Source organism: Apteryx rowi, unplaced genomic scaffold (genome assembly GCF_003343035.1).
Source record: "Apteryx rowi isolate R43461 unplaced genomic scaffold, aptRow1 scaffold_41, whole genome shotgun sequence".
NCBI lineage: Eukaryota > Metazoa > Chordata > Aves > Apterygiformes > Apterygidae > Apteryx > Apteryx rowi.
Window position 1 is genome coordinate 1,389,719 of NW_020450621.1, and position 23,574 is coordinate 1,413,292.

The 23,574-nt window shown below is 46.7% G+C and overlaps 1 protein-coding gene across 1 annotated transcript in view; it reads left to right on the plus strand.

The window, feature by feature from the left end:
- Positions 1 to 6,394, plus strand: part of LOC112970866 (protoheme IX farnesyltransferase, mitochondrial) — a gene marked incomplete at its 5' end in the record, with an annotated part of 106,750 nt that extends 100,356 nt beyond the window's left edge. Inside the window, one exon of the mRNA XM_026075728.1 lies at positions 4,034 to 6,394. Coding sequence (XP_025931513.1) covers positions 4,034 to 4,476 — 443 coding nt within the window. The remainder of the gene's footprint in view (positions 1 to 4,033) is intronic.
- Positions 6,395 to 23,574: the final 17,180 nt, after the last annotated feature.

The window sequence follows — 23,574 nt, forward strand, 5'->3', positions numbered from 1 at the left end:
ATGGAGCTTTTCAGCTCTGGGTCGCCGAGCCRTCTCCCAGGATGGAGAGGACAAGAAGTGGTGGCCGTCTGACTGCTCAGCCTTTGGTGTGTTGGTCAGTGGCCAGYGTTCATGTCATGAAAACCGTCTTCCTGTACCCTGCTCTTAGATGTTTTTCTTGGTGGGGAGGCCAAGGATTGAACGGGCGCAGGCACTGGTGTTGCTCACTAGCCTGAGATTTGGGCCGACCAGCAGACAAGGTTATCAAAGCGCGTTGCCAGGACAGTTTGAGGGCAGCTTGACCCAATGTATCTGGACTGCTCTTTTTTATGATGAACCATTTTGCCGTCTAGAGATGGTCCTCTGACTCATGAATGGCTTTAAAAGGAATAAACCATGAATTTTTAATCAAAGTTTAGAGAGACTGCATGGCCTTCCTGACACACTGAAGGACACAACTTTGCAGGCGGTGCCTGTTATTCCGACAAGGAGCCTGCCAGCTCTTTCAGGTTGCAAGCCCAGCATCACCAGTGGCTTTTGGAAGTCTCATCTCACAATTATTGCCAAGTTTTAACCAATTTTTTTGAAATTTGTTGTCTTGCTAAGCAGTTTCTGAATGATGGTGGAATTTAGTGTCTCGCTTGTTTTAGGAAAAGTGAAATTTGTAGAACTTGAGTATTTTACTAGATAAAAATCTATTTAAAGAAAGAAATAATCAAGATTTTCTGCCTTTTTCATCTCCAGTTGACATTTTGGCTTCATCCGAGTTATTAAAATTAAAAAAAAAAAATTCTAAGCTTGTTCTCGCTTATGACAAAAGATATATTATTACTATTTAAATATTTTTAAAAGAATCTAAGAAAAATAGTAGTAGCTTAACCTTAAAATTCATGATGAATAGTAAAATCTATCATTTACCTTTAACTCTGTGGAAGCTATAGGTTCTCTGCTATCCTGTAACTTCTGAGATGATTTAACCAGTACAGAGTGAAGATGAAACAATAGGAACTAAATATAAAAACATTTTATACCTGTTTTGCCCACAGAGATGAAAGAATAATGGAGAACTGGGTTGGAGGATGTGCCAGCTCTGCGTGTTATGGTGGCGAATTACCTGCTCTGGTCTTAATTAGGAACCCTGCAGAGAAAAAGGAGATTTGTGTTGATTAAACTTCATTCCCAAACTGTTGGGAACCACGCAGGAGAAACGGAGTAGGCTCTGCAGTATTTTGAACCACATAATTCTCCGGAGCTGGTGTCTCTATAATATGGCTTAAAGACGCTGCTGACCTGATTATGAGATAGTTAACATTCATCAAGGAATTAATGAGTATTGCGATGTCTGCTCTTGGGCTTGACAGGAGTCCTAGTTTGGGCTCTTTTGATACTGAATTGTACTGTAGCACGTGCCGTGCTTTGCAAGCCGTCAGGCTTATGCAGTGCTTAAAACTCTACGGCGACCTGACAATCTCGGCCGGTGCAAAGGAAATTACAGGATGTCCCAGGCACGTGGGAAACTCTTCAAAAGATTGGGTCAGTTACAGTCCTCATAATGGTCTATTTAATTGTTTTACTGTTCAGCTTCTCTGTAAAATATCAGTTATCTCAATGGTTGCAATGTAATCAAAGTAATTAAATTCCAAAGGCTGGCGTGTGAAAACCAGTGCTGTGTAAATGGGAAACCAGCCTCGAGTAGTTTAGCTGGTCTGGTTGTGTTTAAAAGTTTCGCCAGATGACTCCTCTTTTATTTTTTTCCAATGGTATTATAGTTAGAGAACTGTTACAGGGTTTTGTGTGTTTGAGGTTTCGGGTGTGTTTTGAGCTTGGCGGCACCCAGCGTTTGAACAACCGAGCAAGCGAAGCCTGCGTTACGGACAGAGCATGCAGGCATGTAGCCCGCGGCTCGCCGAGAGGAGGCATGCTGGCCCTGGCTCCAGCCGYTTATGTTTCCTCTTCTGATGGAGAGTTGCAATGTGCCTTTCCTCAAGTTAGGAAAAATGACAAGGTAATGTCTGTAAAGCACATCAGATGTGAAGCCTGAAAAATATTCCTATCGTAGCTTTATCGAATTCAGTATCTTGCCTCTGGTAATATGTTTTATAAGAATAGGGAAGCGCTAAAGGATGACATATTCCAAGAGCATTTTCCCCGTCATTTGTTCTGGTGGAGAGAGTACTGATCCTTGATAAAATTTTATCTCAGTTTTTTTCCCCTGGGTTTCAGCAGAACTTAATCAAGTCCTGTTTTGTTAGGGTCAAATTTACTTYTGTTGGCCCTGGCCGTGATTTTGTGAAACGAATGGTGATTTTGGGATGCTCCATTTTGAACCATCTTAAAAGTTTCAGATTTAGAGAGGGTGCTAAGCGTCCGTCCCCTGAAAGTCAGACTTTAAGATGGTTCAGACTGCAGGATTTGCAAACATCTTGGGCCACACGAAAATCACCCGTAATTCTGTAGCAGGCAATGTTGTTCTGAAAGTTGCATCCCCTCTATGTGAGCGTCTCTCTGTCTCCGTGCTTAATGTAATCAACTTCCAGAGGCATGTACTCACCTAATGGAAATATTTGTTACCCATTTTGAAAAGTGATGAGACAGGGTTTTATGCTGCTAATGTATCTTATAGGCAACTGGAAACTGCATTTTTATTCAAGTCGGATGGGCCATTCCTTCACTGGTTGATAAGGGAGGGCAAAAAAGGTCTTTTGCAGACATAGATTATTATTATTTGCGTTGCCACAACATTGCATGGTGTGCTGTTTAAGACAAAAACGAGACATGCCCAGCCCTAAGGAACATACAGTCGAAACGGATGGAGATGATGTTAACCACAAAGAAGCTCAAAGGAGAGGGTGACTTAGTTTTTACTGCTGTTACAGTCCTGGCAGTCACCAGGCAAGAAGTGAGAGTCTCAGGAAGAACTGAAGGATATTAACCCGCGTGGAGACACACGTTACCATTTCTATTTCTATCAGATGATTAAGAAAATGATAGATTTTCAGCTCCGTAAGTGAGAAGCAGTTTCCAGAAAGAATGAACTCATGGAGGCAGGAAGATGCAAAGAAAGTGTTAAGGCTGGAGTGGAATGTTTGGGAGCTAGAGAAACAAAAGGAAAATTCAGGAATGCTCATAATGTGGAACAGCCTTGGGGGATTTCTGTGTCTTCAGACAAAATTAGTGAACACAGTTTAGTCTGAGGGCCTTCCTGAAGCTCGCTGAAATCAACATAACCTCCCTCTGCCTTGATGAACCTTGTACCTTGTCCGGAGGATAGCTGGAAAATTGTGAAAAATGTGGTGCATTGATAGCTCCTTTTTACATTTAAAAGTAGCTCATCGGTGTGAATGGAGTTATTTGCTCAAATTTTTTTGAAGTGGCTGGAATTGCTTTGAAGAAATGAGGAGTTCTCTATCTTCTGTCACCTCATTAGCCACTTCTGCCAGTCCTGCTGCCTCCTTCACGTCCGCGATCGAAGACCTCCAGTGCTGTGAGGACTTTCCTCTCTTCACACAATGAACAGTTATCTTAGCCATGCTCCAGACTATCAGGGTACCGTTCTTATCCTCCTTTTCTGCTTGTATTTCATTGAGCAGGACCCCATATTTCTGGTTATTAACATTTATGTGACACACCGCTCTGTCCCTTGGCTTTTCCCTTCTCAGGACGCACCAACTTGGACACCTGAGCGTGGAATCTAGAGAGTCCTGGGAAAACAGTGTCTTGCCCAGTTTCTGCTTTGATTCCATTGACCCTCTCTCAGGTAGAGACTGAATTAGTGCAGAGATCATTAGCAATGGCTCAGTCAGTAAGGTCATATATTAGGGAGAAGTAGCACAATGAAATGCTTTTCAAATTGAACAAGTCCTCCAAAAAACAGAAGAAGAACCATGCATAACCCTATGTGAGTTAAAGGCAGCATCCCTTAACTCCTGCACAAGTTCTTAGCTCTGTTTTTGCAGGTGAAACCCACATCTGCTGAAGACTGTATGCAGCGTTCCTTCACCGTGGCCCAGCTGGGCGCCCTAATGCATGTTTCCTTCTCTCTCTTCCACTGCAGGTGCAGTACTGTTAGGAGGAATCCTCTATTCCTGGCAATTCCCTCATTTCAACGCCCTGAGCTGGGGACTGCGGGAAGATTACTCCCGAGGAGGATACTGCATGATGTCCGTGACCCATCCGGGGTTGTGCAGGCGGGTGGCTCTGCGGCACTGCTTGGCCTTAATTGGACTCTCAACAGTGGCTCCTGTGCTCGACATCACCACATGGACTTTCCCTATCATTTCACTCCCTATTAACCTGTACATCTCCTACCTCGGCTTTCGGTTCTACAGGGATGCGGACCGCAGCAGTTCTAGGAAGCTTTTCTTCTGCAGTCTGTGGCATTTGCCGTTGCTGCTGCTTGTCATGTTCACGTGCAAGAAACCTTTCCTGGAGAAGGAAGAGAAAGGCAATCTCCTCAGTGGAAATCATGGCAGGGCTGTGGAAATTAGATTGCCTTAAATGTCAATTACTTGTCATCAACGTGACACATCAGGTAGTGTATTTCAGTAATTACTGAATTACTGGGGAGGGGGAAGCCTGTGGTGATCTGTTTGAAGAAGAATCGTTTGTGCCTAGTGACCACTTCATGTGATAATTTTCTGTGTTCTTCTTAAAGGGAAGGGATGTGAGAGCTTAAAGTATTCATGGGCCGCAGGCCCACTCATCACAGATAAAATTCTAGCCTCCGTCAGAAGCACATCACTTTCTGATGGCCTTCCAAAGTCTTTGTGGGTCTCGATCTCACGTTTCGTGGGTAGGATTTCGGTTAGCAAATCRCATACGCACACTTACCAAATGCCTTCACTGGCAGCCTTGGCAAAGAAGTCAGGAAGCGACAAATGAATGGTTTATCACCCCCCAACARATGAGCATCCTTTCCAAATTAAGCTTTGAGGCCCGTGGTGGAGTGGGTGAACTTGTCTCGGTCCATGCCGTCCCTGCTCTGTTGTTACACAGAGGCCTTCAGTTTCTGAGACTGCAAATTGGTTACGTTTCCCAAGGTTCCCATTCACTTCAGTAGATTTTTGGGTTTCATATAGCCTTCACAATGCTAAAGAAATAAAGAAAACTGTCTAACAGCACACTACACATCAGCATTTAAACAGCCTGCAGATAAACAGATCGTCCATCGCATATACTTTGGAAGACCCCCTTAGCCATTTTACTGTACATCCATCACAGTGAATTTCTGTTTTTACGTTATTAGGGTCTGAACCTTGTGTGCCAGATCTTCAGCTGGTGAAAACTGGCATTATTGTTTATTCCAGTGAAGCTTTGAAAAGGTATACCAGGCGAGAATTGGAGGAGCCCAATAGTTTTAAGGCTTTTGTGTGCTAATGTGTCCTGTGCCAGTCCATTCACTCTAAATGCCCGTCTACTGAGGAGTTAACTCCTGTACTGGATGAGCTCTGGGCTTGCATCAAGAATTTGAACTGTATTTAATATCACATCATCGTGGTTCAGAGGCCTTGTCTGGGATATGTTATCAGTAAGAAAACACATTTTACAGAAAAAAAGTTTTGGGGTGTTTTTATCTACTATTATAATGGTCAAATTGCTGATGCAGCCAGGGTCTTTCAAAAAAATTGTTGGGGATGGCCCTATTAAGAAAATGCATCATCTTTGTTAACTGATACAATGTAATACATTTCTAGCCACAGTCTAATGTATTTATTATGCTGTTGTGGGGCTGTGGCTAGCCCTGAACATACATGGGTTTGACTGTGACCAGCTGGGATACTTCCAAACACAACAGCATCTCATCTACTGTAGACGAGGGTTATGTTATAGTTTGTTGTGGTAGTTAATGCCTGTTATGACTTGACTCATTTTCATGCCAAGATTTCTTTCCCATGTGGAAAGGCCCTGGGCAGCACCGTTGTGCATCACATCCAAAGACGTCTGCTGATAGTAATACCTGAAATGGGAGACAGTTTCTCTAATCCGATCCCAAATAAAGCCCTTCAAGAAACTTCGCAAATCTGCCACCATGTGCTTATCATGCTGACGTAAAATCTTCACTGGGTGCTTTCATGATCCAGGCCCGGCTTCTGGTCTCGGTTACACTGGCGTAAATCAGGAGTGACACCGTTAACCTCTGCTCTGTTGGCTGAGGTGCTTCACAGGAACGGAGCCACCTGTTTTACATGGCTCTTAAATAACCAGTTGCAAGATTTCCTGACTCTCTCAAGTGATTGCAGATGACAGTATTGAGTTCCCTGGTACTGTTTATCTGACAGGCTCCATTGTACTCAAGTTACTGTGGGGAACACTTCATAGAAATATCTGGAAACCATACAACTGTGCAACTCCTTACTTTGTTTTGAAAATGCATTCAGGCTTTTCTGCAATAAAGTGCGTACTGTACAAAAAAAGAGAGGATTTCACAAGAGCTGTTTGTTTTAAACAATTTGGATAATTGTGAAGGTATTTGATGATAGCTTTGTGGTGTTTCAAGCAGCAACAGCGTTCTCCTTGATCCCTGCAAGAGCAAGGACAGCTTGCAAAGTACTTGTTTGTTGTGCAAAAAGCACGCTGAAGATAAGTTGCTAGTGAGTGGAAAGAGTTTGTGCAAAGCAAAGGAATTTGGTGAGCCTTTAGCTGCGAGAGGAACCTGTAAAGAGCAGACGGCTCACAGGAACTGTAGGTTTGGCTCACGCGGACAGAAGGCAGAAAGTGGCGCTGAAGCAGTAGGCTTGTGGTTTTCTCCAAAGTCATTAGAGAACCAGGCATCAGGATGGTCTGCAAGTACAGGGCGCCGTCCTGACAAACACAGTTCTTATTAAAGGTCCCAAGGACATGCCTGTGGTTCGCAATTTTGAAGAGCAGCCATCTTCATTGCTTGRGCCGAAATGTGTGATATTCACAGATTTTAAGGCCAGACATGAGCTTTATAATCATCACTGAGTGTCTGCAAAATGCCGGTCGCAGAATTGCATCGCCATCTCCCCACCCAGTCTGTCTGGCCTGTAGAGTGAGCGTGTTTTTAGAAGGAATGGATCTGGAATTTAAAGATAAGAAATACCTTTGTTTTTAAAAAAGCTTTTGCCAGCTAGCTAGGTGTTCTCTGCTGTGCCCCAAAATGGCCATGTATCAGATATGGATGAAGTGATCTATTGTAATTTAACTGTCTTAGAAATTGTTGCTGTTGTATGTACTTTTTAAATAAAAACACTGCCAAATTTAAATTTTGGTTACATATAGATAGATACAGTAGGTACTGTAAGATRCCCATTTCAATATTTTTGGTGTCGCTATGGAAATGAAAAAGTGCTAAACTGTCTGCCTTCATTCAAGGGTGCATCTGATCCCTCTTACCCTACATCTAGGATTAATGTAGGCCATTCCCATTACAGTGCTGCTCATATTATTGCCTAAATTCTGTAGGGAAAGAGGCAAAAGAGGCACATGAGTGACTTGCCTGTGATTACTTTGCACAGCTGGGGCAGTGCCAGAAGTTTAACTTCGGCTTCCTGCATCTCAGTCCCATGCCTTGCAAGCATCAGGTCGCTTCGCATGACTCCTTCAAGCTGAAAGGATGGTTCCTACACAGAACTGCAGGGTTTTTTTCTTGTCCCACTCATAGGACTTGAATATAAATTGATCGTCATCTCTGTGTACTGGTTATTGGGTATGTTCCCCATGAATCGGCCCACCTGGAACATACCTGCTATTTATGCGGCAGTAAAGAAGAGGCGGCAGTGTGCCACTTCCCATGTGCTCCTGCGTCTGCCAGTTCCTGAGATGGTCTCATGTTGCTATTATAGCGCTTTGCCAAGGACATCCTTCAGTGGGCAGCTTTGCACCACCAGCAGCATGTATGGAAGCTCACAGAGGAGTCTGGGCTGGTGACTCAAGAGGGTGAARCTAGTTTTAGCCTGTACGAACTTTAAACTCCGTGTACGACTGGAGAAGTGTGGTTTTGTGGATAAAACAGTAGCCGTAAGGCTCAGGAGATCTTAATTCTTTCCATGTCTCTGAATAAGAAATACGATCTCCCTGTAAAATAGGGATGATGATGTTTTGTCTCGTTGGACCTGTAAACAACTCTATAGCTCGAGCCCTGTGAGGCCCTGAGCTTGTGACCTTTCCCTGCTGCTCCATACAATGATATCAAAGCACTGATGCAAAAACATCAAACTTTCTGTACTTCAACTGCATTATTCACTATCAGAGGGAATACCGTGTTTTTGCCAGTCCCCTAACCTTTATTCTTTATGGTCTTTTAAAGAGAGCATCAGCTAATGGTGAGGGCAGCGTTACTGCAAGCTGGGACTTGGGTTCTACCCCTGGTTCTGTTGTTTGCTCTGATCTTTAACAAATCACTTAATCTCAGTACAGCACTCGCCTTGCAGGACAATTTGGAAAGCTTAGCTACGTTATTTTAAATTGCTCTCAGCTCTTGCATTAGCGAGTAGTGTTGTATGATTCCATATAGCCGCTTGCGGTACCTCAGCGTGACGGACATCCCAGAAAGCCACACAGTTGGTGGGGGTCTACGCTTTGTTCCCACATGAATGAGGAAATCCAATCCTTGTGCACACAGCTCTTTCCCTTCTGCTTTTCCCCACATGTTTTTTTCTTGCTTCCTGTATCAATCTCCGATATAATCTGCCCCAGCAGAGTAACACATTCACACTCTCCCGGCTCCAGCAGCGTTTCTCACTCAGCCAGGCCACAGCGTTTCAAGGCTTACACAAAACACACACATCTTCTCAGTTCTTATGATCCCTTGAGACTAGGAAGGGAAACAGAGTGATACCATTAGAAATCAGTGTCGTTACAGATAGAAAGCATGTTATCCAGGTTGCTTTCCAGAGATGATTAGATATTYACCCTTTCTTGGAAATACAGGCCCTCTGCAGAGCACTCTGCTTTTAAAACAAAGAAATGTCATCATTGTTTTCCTGCTAAGTGGCTCTGCTGGTGGTGGTAATACTAGGAGCTCTATTGCAGGCGGTCCCTGATGGCATTTCTACTCGTGGGATATCTTAACTGTGCTAAGAGTTGGCCCCAACGAGGACTCGTTGGGTGTAGCTCCTACCACCCATGCTGACTGCGAGGCCTTGGGTCACTGGTTTGCCTCTTGGTACTGCTGTTTCTTCTCCCAGTTGTTGTCTATTTAGAACGTCGCTTCTTCAGGGCAGGGATTGGTCCTTTGCTAGGTGTGTGGACAGCACTGAGGCCTGCTGGGACAAGTCCATTTTGCCTGACAAGTCTTCTGGTTCCAATTTTCATCATCYCCCAAACTGTGTGTTGTTAATTTGGAATCAAAGATGACAGCTGAGTGCTGAGGTCAAAATTTTTGTTAGTGAGCGCCCTTCTCTGTGGGAGTCTCTCTCAGACTGTGACTTGCTGGGTAGTTCCCATTGATTTTTTTAATCCTCTCTGGGATAACAAGTACTACAGGCGTTAGGAGTTTGAGACAAAGCTTAACAAGCTTTGGCACTGTCTTCCAAACCCTTCCCTTCTGCCAACTGATCTTGGAAGCATTCTTGAAAGTAAAACAGTTACTGTGCTCTGGTAGAGCTTGGGTTTGTCTGAGTTGCCCAGTTGCAAGGATCCCCGTGCTTGTGCAAGCTTGTTGTYAGGCCCAGAGCAGTAGAATTGTCCCTCACCCAAAGAAACTGAGGTCTTTCAAGTGTAGCACATGTACAATGTCCCAAGGCCATTTAGTTTGCCATCAGAAATATATGTATTTAATAGAGCTGGCAGGAGCACCTCTCCTCAGCTGTGCCTTTATGCACTTTCCGTCACCTCTAGTTTTCCGCTTCCAGACTTTAACTGTTTGTGCTGAAGATTTTCCAGCCTGGTCAGTGCCTCAGGCTGGAGTTTAGTTTCCCATGTTTCAAAAGGCACAGTTCAACTGTTTCACAGAACAAGGTTGGCAAAATGAGCTGTTTTCCAACAATGTTTTTCCTACTGCTCTTAACCAGTCCTGGTACCTCCAGGCTTTGGAACAAGAACTGAAGATCTGGCAAAGGGCTGTATGGGTTCAGACTGGTGCATTTAACCATTCTGCAAAGATACGGCATGTTTTGCCAAGTTCTGAGTCTCTGAAAGATTATTGTTTGCAAATGCTCATTTGAGTGTTGCTGCTAACATCTCCGAAGAGAATATCTGCTCTGAGCAGGGTAGGTACGGTGCTTTACTGGGGAGCTGGTGGGGGAGCTCCTGCCATGGTCCTTGTGGTTTAGGGAAGCACGAGGACTAAAAAGAGGTGCAGAAGATGCCTAACTCTTCCACTAAGTTGTAAAAGTTGTCCTAAATATGTACCTGTATTACCATTTCTCTTTCTAGGAGCCCTGCTTCAGTCCTGCTCATTGAGTAGGGCAGAGCGTGACACCAGAAAGGATGTTTTCATGTGTCTCAGAGCTGTGCGCGACCCCAGAGACAAGGGCAGTTTGGCAATTAAGGTCTTTCCCCCCAGTTTTGCTGGAAATGTTGCTTGTGATGCTATCCAAGACACATGGCAAGATCCATTCTGGCCTCCACTTGCTTTTTTAACACCTTATATTCTAACTATAGCTTTCCTTTGATATATGTTTTTTTGTGAAACGTGCTACAAAATCCATTGCTTGCACCAATGTAAAATGCAGCTGCAGCTGGACTGTCTTTTCCTTTAGCAGAAACAAACACACRCTTATGGGAATTGCCCTGCAAAATATTGAGGGTTCAAAAACAGAAGGTCTTTCTCCCAAACTGCCTGAAATATCTGTAAGGAGGACCCTTGCAGCTTCGCATCTGCCTCCTCCAAAAAACATGCAGGAGAAAGAGAGGAAAGTGGAGCGCACATTCCCCTCTGGGTCAGAAGGGGTGGAGAGTCCACCAGACCGTGCTGCTGAAGAGGATGGTGAGCTGGGCAGAAGAGTCTCTGCCAAGGATCATCCTGTTCTGCTGAATGGGAATTAACTGTCAAGATGAAGACTGACACACAGCAATCAAAGCTCGTTCCCAAATAAGTGTCTGGCATGGAGGCTCTCCTTTTGTTTTCCAAGATATTAAAAAGATCGAGATTCGTGCTGCTGACAAAGGCTGGGAGATGTTAGCAGTTTTTTGGCTGGGGAGAGAAGGCGCTGTATCAAATTAAACTTGAAACAGAGATGCAAACGAGGTGATTAAGGCATTTCCGCCTCGCTTCCAGGGGAGCTGCTGGACTGCCTCCAAAGTGGGGAAATGAGCAGACTGAGTTTATCAGCTTAACTCGGAGGTTCGTACTGATACTCACACTGCAGAGCTGCCTGAAGGCCTCAGCAGAGCGTGAAGGCTCTGTGATAGACACCCTGTCCAGTGGCAATCCCTGCGCTGAATTGCTCCTAACCAACACACAAGGAAAACCGAGATATGCTGAGATGAAGTGAGGTGCCCAGAGCCATGTGGTCGGTCTGTGGCAGAGAGAGAAAGATCTCTTCACCCTTGTCTGAAGCTTCTGGCCTCCTACTTAGGGCAACCGTCTGCTTTTTAGGCGCCCTTGTCCTTCATTTGAAGCAAGAAGGGACAGCAGGAGCTGGCAGTACATCATGAAAGAGTCTGATTAAGCATCTTTTCTTTAAAAATGAGTAGTGGGAAGAGAGAAAAGGAAATGTTTACAGGAAGCCATTCTCAGGGCCGTTCTCCTCTGGGCTCATCACTCACAGCACCACATGGTGTGCAAGTCCATCCCCACCTCCAGAAGAGCCCCACAGACCTGAGGCCAGCTAGGGCTAGCCAGCCCCACCAGGACACCGTGTCCTAGACTGCAGCACTGCAGCTGACCCCATGCCACTCAGGAATGAAAAATACTGTGCCTTGGTTTGCCGATAAATGGAAAACGAGTGCTCTTCGCTCCCGCGGATGAGGACTGGGACTCGGGGTAGGAAGGGATCCCTTCACGGTGCTGCCGTGCTGCCTCCTGGTAGATCTGGTCCGCTGGAGCCATGGAGCACCTGCACTGGCATTTGCACTGCGTCTCGTGTGCTGCTCAGGAACAGCCTCCGCTGCATTTTTGGGTGCCCAGCACAGCTCCGTGAGGACATTCAYGAGCTGTCTGTGCATAAGCTGAGAAGTCACCATGCTGGAAAAAGTGTAATTGCGTGAACTAAGTGCTCAGGCCCTCAGAAGCAAAGGGTGTGAAAGCCTGGCCAGAGCTCAGCCTTGTTTGGCTCTGCCCCTCTAGCAGTGCCCTGTGCCAAAGAGACATGGTCTTGCCTGTGGACAGATGGATAGCAATCCAGTAGTGTCTCTGGGATCTGCAGGCTGTGCCTCGCTTGGCCACCGATGGAAGTGAACTCCCTCTGTTGACTTATCTTGAAGTTGCACCCCTTAATCAAAAAGTGTCCATGTCTCTGGTAATGAATAGTACCTTCAGTGAACATCTTTAGCCCTTATTAAACTGCAGACCGGACTGATTATTGCTGCTTTTGTAGCCTTTACAGATCTGTTTTTATTTATAATTGCACCCCGCTGGTCTGTTCGTAATGATTTTTCCTGCTGCATCCCATGCGGTCCAATGCTACAAAGCCACATTTTAGTAGTAGCTGTTGTTGGTTTTAATCACTTGCAATTTGGATGATATATTAATAGCAGTATCTCAGCGAGGTTTTAAAATGTTGTCTTTTTCAAAACATTTACGACAAAAGCTAAGTGTTAGTCTTAATAAAAAGTGTGTTTCATTTGGCTCCGTTCTTCAGCAATGAATCCAGTTAAATGAGCACTCAGCAGAGTTCATCCCATTGCATCCCATCCTGTCTCTACCCAAAAAGCTGATGGTAAATACCTGATTAAAAGGTGTTCRAAACTCCGATAGGAATAGCAGTGCTTCAAAGGCCCAGCGTCGCTGGAGGGCTGCAAATGTGTGATTGCCTGTGTATAGACTGCAGAAGCCTGTAATAATCAAAGACTTTGCATACTTTGCAGGTGTTCATTTACACCTTGCAGTTCTCCTAAAAAAACCCACAAATACCTGTTCTGCCTTAAAAACAAATACCTGTTCTACCCAAATTCACAGAGGGAAATGACAGTGAGGCTGGGTGGCTGATGCAGCTGGGGTAAGAAGCCACTGGCAAAAGCAGAAATTAAACCCAGAATTGCCTGTTCTTTGCTTGAATCATGGGGAACGCTCYCTTCCCGAACAGGGTACCAAGACTGTCTCCAAACCCTTCCCCGGGGTAGGACACTGAAGCAGTGGAGGAGGCTGGAGCCAGGCTGGTGCCTGGTGGTGCCTGCTCGCCTTGGGGACGAGCGGGAACCCATGGGTGCCGGTTGACAGCGGGGACCACGCGGGGCTGCAGAGTGTGAGCCCGCGACGCGCTGTCTCGCTGCCCGAGCGGCCCTGATGCAGCTCGCGCAGGGAGTTTTACATGGCTAATGCAAAGCCGGCAGTCCTTGCCGGTTCTTTTATCTCCACCAAGAGGTAACTGGGGGGACTTGGTTGGAAGTAATCACATTAAATCGGTGTGTGGGTGGGGAGCAATGTCCGGGGGGGCTGCTCTTTATTTTAGTCATTTATGGGGGGGAACGGGGGACTACAAAACTTCTCTTTGCTGGAAGTGGCTTAAATGAAGCATTTAAGCAGAGGAGGCCACTGCCTTTAATTTCATTCAGAAGGCGACTCTGAATGGRCTCCTCGCCCGCTTCAAAAGGCCGCAGCAGCATGTCCACCGTGGCGCGGGTCATTCATGGCCACTCCAGGAGATGTGAAAACATCTGCTCGATCCATGCCGGAGCCTTTCAGGACAGTTCCTCCCCTTGCTAATAATTGTCTGTGTTCTGTCATCTAGAAAGGGACTTTGTGTGTCTCCCAGGTATTCTGATGCTAATTTGTTTAGTTAAAAAGGAGAAGAGGCTAAACAGATGTGAACCATTTGGGTAGGTTGTAGTTCATTTGTTAGGAAGTGCAAAGGATTCTTGGCAGGATATTAAATATTACCTTGGCTGCTCACAAACACTTCATATTTCAAGAGAGGAAGGGAGGTAGGGACTGCACTCCATAAATCAGCCTTTTCAAAGAGACAGAAAAAGGCAAACATTTGATAAATCTGTGTCATTATACTTAGAGATCAAAGGGGGGTTTCATATGTATTTATGCAACTGGCAACCTAGGAGACAATAATAACAAACATAGATCTCTGACAGCTTTACAAAAATAAAAATTAGCCGGTTCTAATCTGTAATTATCTGGGAACTGTGCGAGGTAGGAGGTTGCTAGCAGTAAAGCTTTAAGTTGCTAATGTTGCGACGATGAGAGAATGTTAAGTCATTAATAACTACATTAGAAAGTCCCATGTGYGAGAGGTTGCAAAAGCACCAGCTTTTAACTGGGCATGTCTCCTGYGTGTGCAGACACGTTTTTCTATACCGAGCACCGTATAGGCAGGCAGTAGCTCTCCGAACCAGAAGTCACCAGAGRAAGAAGGTTTTCCTAATATGCTAATTACCCTTATGAGTGTCCGACGGATGATCTACCAGGAATCTGCCTGCAGGATCCTCGAAGATAGGAAGATTTCCATCCTTGCTCTCCCTTCCCCTTGCCAGTAAGTTACAAACGTGTGTCTTACGGCTCCTGTAGCTTGGCACTCCTCTGGGCCGGCCTGAATGAGCCCGGTCATCATTCCCAAATTAGGCTGGCTAATTTTGTACACCTACATAAACACRGGAGCGGAGCCGAAGACTCTAGCAAGTCAGGAAAGCAGCTTGAAAAGACCCCAAAAGAGGTTTACAAACAACAGGACAAACAGGAGGACTAATGGGGTTGCAGTGGGTATATGCCTATAATCCAGGGCAGAATTTGGCGGAAGAATTGAAACGTGTCCAGAAGAAACAAGACCATCGCATTGCTCAGAAAACAAGGAGAAATCCAGTTGCCTGAAAATGCTTCCATGGACAAAGCGAGACAAGCCACAGAAATTAGAGAGGGAGAAGTAGCATTATGTCATCTCCCCTTTCCTTTTGGCCAGTCACTGGGTTGATTTCCTATTCTCTTGTGCTGTTTTAAAATGACTTCAGCAACTTGGTTTCTGCTTGYTCCCATGGGAAACTTCCACAGTCTATAGATTTCACTGGTAGGAAACTCTTCTTGACAGTCAGCCTATATTTTCCTTTACTCAATTCCATCACATCACTCCTACTTATGCCTCCTTGGAGCACCCTAAACGCTCTTCTCCATTGAAGTCGGTGGAGTTATGCTAGCAGTAAATTTGGCCCGTGGCACTTGGAGAAATAGATATTAAAACCCCAGGGACGAATTAGGGGGGCAGGGGGAGGGAGGGCAGTGGGGGAGAGGAAATGGTTTCAGGTTGAGAGAAACAAGATCTCCTTTTACATATGTACAGCGGTGCTGCCTGCTGCCCCTGCAAGAGCGCTGTGGGCCTCAGCCGTGGAAATGCCGGGAGACGCRATGGTGTCCCCGGAGCATCCCTGAGCCCTGGTGTGGGTATGAAGGATGTCTGAGAGCTCGGGTGTAGTACGTGGCACCGGGACGTGCTCTGCAAGGAGTGCAGAGGCGGGGGGATCGCTCGAAGCCCAGGGATGCTCCCCTGGCCGGAGGCTGCCCCATTGCGAGTCCCAGGGACGCTGGCTGTGGCCACCGTGCTGCCTTGYGCCTGCAGGGTGGCCCGGCCCCGCGGCGGTCTGGCGATTTGCAGCTGGGATGTTCGCTGGCTTCTGTGGCAGCAGTCCTGACCCACGTGACGCTCGGTGCAAGCTGGGCCTCCCTGGGTTAATCCAAAAGCGTGCGTTTGTCAAAACAAAGTCCCAAACGATCCGGGCCCTTTCTCCCTAACCTCACCATTGTGAGGCTAACGGGAACCCAGCAGATGTGTGTGACATTGGAGTTGCCTTGATGCAGAAGGAGAGGAGGCTGCAGACAGACAGCGCAAGGTTTGTACGGCTTCGATCCTCAGCTCGCCTCTGCTCCAAAACAGCTCCGGTCCACCAGCCYGCAGACGACACTGCAAAGGGGACACGTGGCAGAGAGGACAGGAGAGGACAAAACTGTGGGCTCCTAGGGGTTGGGGGAGTGGAATGAAAATCTGCAGGATCTCTCTTCCCTGGGACCCCGCATGGGTAAATGGACCCGTGACTGAGGAACATCTCAGAAAACTTTAAAAGACCATTAAGGACAGAAAAACAACATGGAGAGATACATATATTTGTTATATGTAAAAAAAAAAAAAAGAGAGATGGTGTTAGAGATGGTGTTGGCTGGTCATGTCTCCAGTCAGGTCACTGCATGCTATGGTCCTCCAGGGTTAAACAGTCCAGAAAGTCTTATTTTTCTGTGAACATGCACCTGATCAACATCATTAAAAGGTAAATGACTCTCCTCTAAACTGGATAGCAAGGCTTTTCAGACCATGTCAAGAAAATGGGATCCTTTCTGGGTGGGGATCAAGAGCACCCTGGCTTGATTTCAGTTACCTGCACCTATTTATCTCCATGAGCAAGACCAGTTGCYTCTGCAGATCTTTAAAAGCTGCATGCCCTCTTACAGGCATAAAAATCTTCATATTTCAGAAAAACAGAAACAAAAAAACACTTAGCATTTCAGAATTGGGCTATTCACTGGCCAGAAAATAACTTTTGCCCCAAAGCATATGAAGATTTTCTTATTGGGAAAGGCAACAAGGTAAAGCAACAAGGTGAAACTCAGCATTAGGCTGACAGGATAGGATCAGCCCCGGGAGATGTGACGTTGTGTAAGCCTYGGAGAAGGTGCTGGAAAGCACATCACTGCAGCCGCCGCACGCACGGCCTCGGAGGCATCCGGCACGGATGCCGGAGAGATGAGCTCATGGGCTTGACCCTTTCTGTCCTTGCTGGGTGACATCCTCTAATCATCTCGACTGGAGCGTTTGCTGGGTTCTCTGCTTTCTTCCCTGTTTTAACAAGTGCGTTTTGCAAAGCTGGCCACCCTCCAGGCTCCTCACGACGGTGCTCCACTAAGTACCACGCTGACCTCTTGTCACGAGCTGCACCTTCCCAGTGCTGTCTGAATAATAAATCAAGAAACGGGATCCAGCCACCCTACCRATGCAGCTCAATTAGTTTATTGATGAATCAGCAAGACATTTATATGCTACTAATATGAATCAAATGCTCAGAAACAGAGGCTGCATCAAAAGCACGGAGCAAACCCGATCTTGCATTTCTGTTTGTGCCCATTTCTTGCCAACACGTTTCTTCACGATTTAGTCCCTGATCCTCCATTGCTCACATTAGCGGGGGACAGCACACATGCGCCTGCTGTGACATCTGTGCATATCACGTTAAACAAATTGCAGGAGCCAGCGAACAAGTGCACAAGCCTTGCTGGAGCCCTGCRCTTGAGGGGGCCATGAGCAAGGGGAAGGCTGGTGCCCCAGCGTGCAGAGGTGCAGCTTGGTATCCTGGGCTACATTAGGAAGAGCATTGCCAGCAGGTCAAGGGAGGTGATCCTCCCCCTCTACTCAGCCCTGGTGAGGCCACATCTGGAGTACTGTGTCCAGTGCGGGGCTTCCCAGTACAAGAGAGACATGGAGCTACTGGAGCGAGTCCAGCAGAGGACCACTAAGATGATTAAAGGACTGGAGCATCTCTCTTATGAGGAAAGGCTGAGGGAGCTGGGACTCTTCAGCCTGGAGAAGAGAAGACTGAGGGGGGATCTCATCAGTGAGTATAAATATCTGAAGGAAGGGTGTAAAGAGGATGGGGACAGACTGTTTTCAGTGGTGCACCGTGACAGGAGAGGCAACAGACACAAACTGAAACACAGGAAGATCCATCTGAACATGAGAAAAAACTTCTTTTCTGTGAGGGTGACTGAGGACTGGCACAGGTTGCCCAGAGAGGYTGTGGAGTCTCCTTCCTTGGAGATATTCAGGAGATGTCTGGACATGATCCTGTGCAACGTGCTCTAGGTGACCCTGCTTGAGCAGGGGTGTTGGACTAGATGATCTCCAGAGGTGCCTTCCAAGCTCAGCCATTCTGTGATTCTGTGAGCTGGAGGCAGCTGGGTCAGCCTGAATTGAAGTCACAACTGGCTCCCAAAGCGCCTGTCAAAACCTGCCTCTCTCGCATCCTCGCCCTGCTCCAGGGATGGCGCAGACAGAGCCGTCTCAGCCCTCATCCTGGTCTACCTTTGCTAGGAAGCTGTTCCTGATAACTTACGAGTTTGTCATTCCTGAGAAAAAATACAGGAGTCCAACTGTTGAAGATACAATTACAGTAAAACCTATCTCGGGGCTATTTTTCTTAAAAAGACAATCCAAATTTTACAAGCTCCAGCTGACATACATTAAGGGCTTAAACCAAACTTTCTGTGACATTTTGTTGATGTTACCCTGGCTAGCGCTGGTTGACATAAGGAACAATAAGAATTATTCTCTCTGAAGGCTTTTCTCCGTCCCTCGTAGGCATAACAGTGTACAAGGGAACAACCTGTGCGTGGAAGCAGCAGGTTTTATGTTCTGAATTGTACAAAACAGTAAGTAAAGAGGTGAGTAAATCTGCATTGAGAGCCAGCCTGTCATCTCTTGAACGTTGCTACCCCTAACTGTGATTCATACATTCCCTAGAAGTCTTCTCTTTAATTTTGTTCACGAATACCAGCCTCTGCCTACTGGCAGACCTTTACCAACATGCAGAGGGAAACTAGGAAATGATTTCTCCTGTAACTGGATTTCATGACTGCTCGGATTATACCACCATTAATACCATATGCATAGCCTAACAACACCATCCTTTTTATTGCACAGCAGAAAATGCTTTGAAATATTTTGCAATTCAACTCCATAGCTGAAGCACATAAGATCTGCTTGCATGATCCCAATATTTGCATTGCAAATACCTGGTCCTGAGAAGGATGGGTGCCAGGTGGCTATGATACTGATAGGGTTTTAGGTGACCCAAGCACCATTCTAGCTCTGCTGTTACTCTACAGGGTACCTTTGGAGGAGTCATACACTTCTCTAGTTCTTGTTTCCCCTCTTCTATATGTCAGTTCTATTTCATTTGTAAAGTCTTTGTGGTAGGGATTATTTTACAAGATGATCATACAACACCCAGTGTGATCAGAACAATTAGCTCTTACACAGCACTTTTCATTAATTGAGATAAAGCTGATATATGAAGGAGTCAGCATCATGCTATCTCCTCTGGCATCCAAGAAAATCAAGGCACTTAGGAAAAGATTTGCTCTTTGTTCTGTTTTTGCTCTGTTCCAGCAGTTGTGTTGCAAAAGTTTAAAAAAGAAAATAGATGTTCCAGCAAACCCTGGCCCATTAGCTCTGCTTTTAAAGCAAGAGTACTCTGAAGAGAAATCAGGCTGATTTAGTACAACATTTTCTGCTTCTAATAATAATAATGTGACAGAAAAGCTGCACAGATGCATTGAAGCTGCTAGGTTACATGTTTGTCTGATGAATGTAGGGTAAGGCACTTCCATGGAGTGTGCAGRATTCCCACAGGCTCCTCGGGGAATGCCAGCATGAGCTGGTCCTCGAAAGGAGGTTCCTAAAGCTCACAGTGTCGCGGGAAGAGTCTCCTCATACCAGTTGTTTCTCAGTCAAATGCTCTAATTCTGCTTCCAAGGGCTGTTGCATTGTGTTTGGTCTCTACGTGGTACTGCCAGTATGTGGACTGTGACAGGTCTCACAAGGTGTTTGTATGACAACAGGCGTTTTCTAAAATAGAGCTAGGAAAGGTGTAGCTTGTCAGAAAGCCAATGCAAGTCAAAAGCGTACGTACATCCAAACATTTTGGGAAAGAGGAGGAAGAGGAAATGACCTAGATACCCCCAACACCATCATGTCCCAGTGCCCCATCCCCCAGTCCAGGCAACAGGTCCTACAGCAGTGTGGTGAACGGGGAGCTGGAAATCCCAGCTTGCATGAGGACAGGCATGACGACAACGAGGTCCTTGCTTCCCCTTCCATCCAGTCTCCAGAGGAGGGACGCCGGCAGAGGCAGCRATCGTGGGGGACAAGGGCTGTGCAGCTGTAGCAACTCTTCTGGGCATGCCCGTAGGGTGGGCAGGTTGGGCTGCTGTTGTCCTAATCTGACTGAGACACTAAAAGAACTGAGGGAAATGTGGATTGACAGGTATAATCCAGAACTGCATTATCTTGTCTTACGGTTCTCTTTTGTGTCTGTATAGCAAATAGACCTCTGAACCCCTGTCTTTAGTCTTGCAATTAAACTTACTATTTTGTCATTAGATCTTGTTTAGGGATAAAGCCGAGTCTGATTAACATTCTTGAGTGAAATCCCCCAGGGGATGGCCAACGTGAAGGGTGCCTCAGCAAGAGGCCTCTGGAGCCAGGGGTACTCCCCATGTCAGTCTGGGGCTGGGCTGTGAGCCGCTCACCCAGATTAGTGGAGAGAAGTCTCCATCAGTAAATGTTAGCCTGAGTCTCTAATAATAAGTAATGTCCTGGGAGCCCAGCCATGGTCTGTAAACTGAAACCCACTCAAATTTCCCTTTTTGGTGGTTCTACAGCTTTAGACGATGCTGGATACCCCAGTTCTGAGGCACAACCAGAACAGCTTTGTGAGAGAAATCCAGTTAGGCAGAATTTACAATTGAGTGAAGTCTGTTTAAATATAATGTATTGTACCTTGATAATGTTCCACTGTCACTTTGGATAGATCTGCTGGTGGGGCCAAGACTCCTAGGAATGATAAAAGCATTAGCACTGCTGCCTCACATCTAGACAGCACCTCTCATCCCAAAGCACTTTCCAAATCATTTACAGAGATCACATCACCCATCCCTGAAATACAGCCAATGAGATGGAAATGGAGTAGCAAAAAGGTCTCAAAGGGCTTCAGAGTTTGATGAGGAAATCAAAAGTTTAGGCATCTTATTTTGACAAGTGTACTAGGTAGGATAATCTGCAATGATTTTGCAGTCTCTGAAAATAACAGCTGAATTTGCAAAACTGAGTAATTTTGCATGAACACGGGTCTGTACTTGGTGTCTCATTAGCCCATGCTGGATTATCAGCGGGTAGCAAACAGAACAGGACAGAACAGCTTACAAAATTTCTGACTTCCTCCTCAAGCCCAGCTGGAAAAAGGGTGTGCTTTTCCCCATCCATAGGTGGGCTCATGGGCTCAAGCCATATCTAAAATTAAGGCCTGGAAGTGGGAGAACTCTAAAAACCCCAGTGCTGGAAGAGTCAGCAGCTTGTTGGTCTGGGCATCTCCTCTTGTGGAGAAGGACGGGGTGGGAAGTGGAAGAAGGAAGTGAGCCTGACTTAGAGTTCTGACTTACCAGTGGTAGATCCTCCTCTAGCTTTCTAGAAAAACAAAACTACAACCTTTTATCTGTTTCTGAACAGGAAGGCTCTGGTACCCACCTGAGTCCTGAGTAGCAGGAGAAGTCCAGAGAGGGGTGAGATCTAAGACACATCCCAGACCGCAGTATTTGCCTCCAAGCAGCTCCTGTTCAGATTCTGATTTTGGTGGGCTCTCCTGAGGTACTGGGGCTAAGCACCACTCACTGCCCTCCTGTCCTAATRCCTGGTATCTTGGGCACCTGGACCTGCAATGGGACCTCACCCCTGGATCTTGCATGGCCCATGGTACAACATTGAGGTATGGCACCTGCCTTCTGGTGGGACCTTTTTGAGCAAGAGGCAGTCTGAGGGACACTGTCCAATTTAATCTCTCTCAGGCTCCAGCTCCTCACACCCAGCACACTTGATCAGCGAATGACAGAGCAGGCAGACCAGCCTCATCCAGTCCAGCAGGAGATGAAGGCCATCGCTCTTGGACTGAGTGTCGTGGTGGGAATACAAATCCCTGAGGATCATGTACAAATCCCAGTGAGGCTCTGGAGAGCAGACTAGGCACCATGTGCCTGATGAGACACAGAGCAGCTTTAGCATCCAAAGTCATTTTTGGACCTGAATCAGAGAGCCTCATTGGAGGCAGCAGAGTGAGCTGCAAGGTCTGAACCTGAGCACTACTGGCATGAGGCCTGTAGGACTGGATCATCCTTCCAGGGAAGGAAAGCAGTTGGTTTGGAGACCTCCACAATACTCACCAAAGCTGAGAGTTGAGGGCACTCTTTACATGCTAGGGTGAAAGAGTGGCACAGAGAAGTGGGAAGGATCTCTGTTCATCTCAAAATTCATGCTTCATCCTGCCTGATAATCTGCCGTTACCGCAGTTCCTTGGCACTTTTTATAGGAGTGTTCTGAGAAAAGCTGGGAAGTGTCGTGTTTTAGGGAAGATGTTTCAGATAGCACCTGACTCTGTAACATGTAGGAAAAAGCCTCACAAGATTCAAAGCCTGAAAGTTGAAACTGTCTGAATTTGGCTAGAAATAAAGCGTGAATTTGGCTAGAAATAAGGTGCTAGGGTACCTGAAATACATCAGTGAGGGATGTGACGGATTTTACAGAGCTGGAAGGCTTCACATCAGGATTGTATCTATATTTACAAAAGAGATGTATATCCAACAGAAGTTAAGGTCTTGATGCAGAAATGACTGCACTTCAACAGTTTAGTGTTATAAGAAGGTCAGATTAGATTATCATAATGATCCCTCCCAGCCTTAAGGTCTGTGAATCTATGAATATTTTCACTGGCAACAATAGCCTGTTTGCTGTATTGCCCAGCATACAGCTATTACAGCAAATGGATGTTGTTGTGCTCTTTCTTGTTATGTGTATTTGAAAAATACCTGCCCCCGTGGGACTTGTAACAGTAATGGTTAAAATTTGTATGGTTTAATATAATGTGGAATACCTATTTATGATCCATGTTAAAAAAGATATGGCAGCGTTTTATTTCTGACGTGTTCAGCAGGGACTCTTTCTGGGTCTGTGGCTTACCCCATTTCGGGACCCTCTCGGGTGTCTGTGGGGTGCTTTCCCACGGTCCCCGGGACGGCGGGGAGCCCGGGGCCACGGGGCAGACGGGGCGGTGAGCTGGCGCGGCAGCTCCGCGGACGTCCCGTCGGCGTTGTCCCCTTGCTGAGCTCCGGCTCCACGGGGTGGACGCTGTTCCCAGCCCGGAGGGGAGCAGGTAGGTCGAGCTGGCGCTGCCTCTCCAGTACAGGGCTTCTCCCCTTTCCCTCCCCACTGTCCCTCYCGGTGCACGGGAGGGTCGGGACGGGCTCCCTCCCCACCACGCACCGTTTTGCGGAGCACGCTGGCAGGACTCACACTAACACGCACCACGCACACGGGCTGGCCACACACRCACTCACCCCGCTACGATAAGCCCCCCGTCCACACCGGTTGGACGCACACGCACAGTAGCTAGGTGTACACACAAACGCCCATATATATACGGGCGTATATATATACACACGTACCCTCCGTACACACTGGCTGGGCACACACACACACTCGCACCCCCCAGCCGCCGTGCACGCTGTTAATGCGCATAGGCACAACCCGTGCACACCGGCTATGCGTACACACACACACACACACACACACTCTCCCTGTGCACACCGGCAAAACGCCAGTGCCCAACACCGCGCACAGCCGGGGGGGCCCGGAGCTGCCCCGCTTCCCCCGGCCGCTTCGGCGACGCGCCGGGCCCACACGGCCATCCGACGGCGGGCGGCGCTGGGGGGCTGCGCCG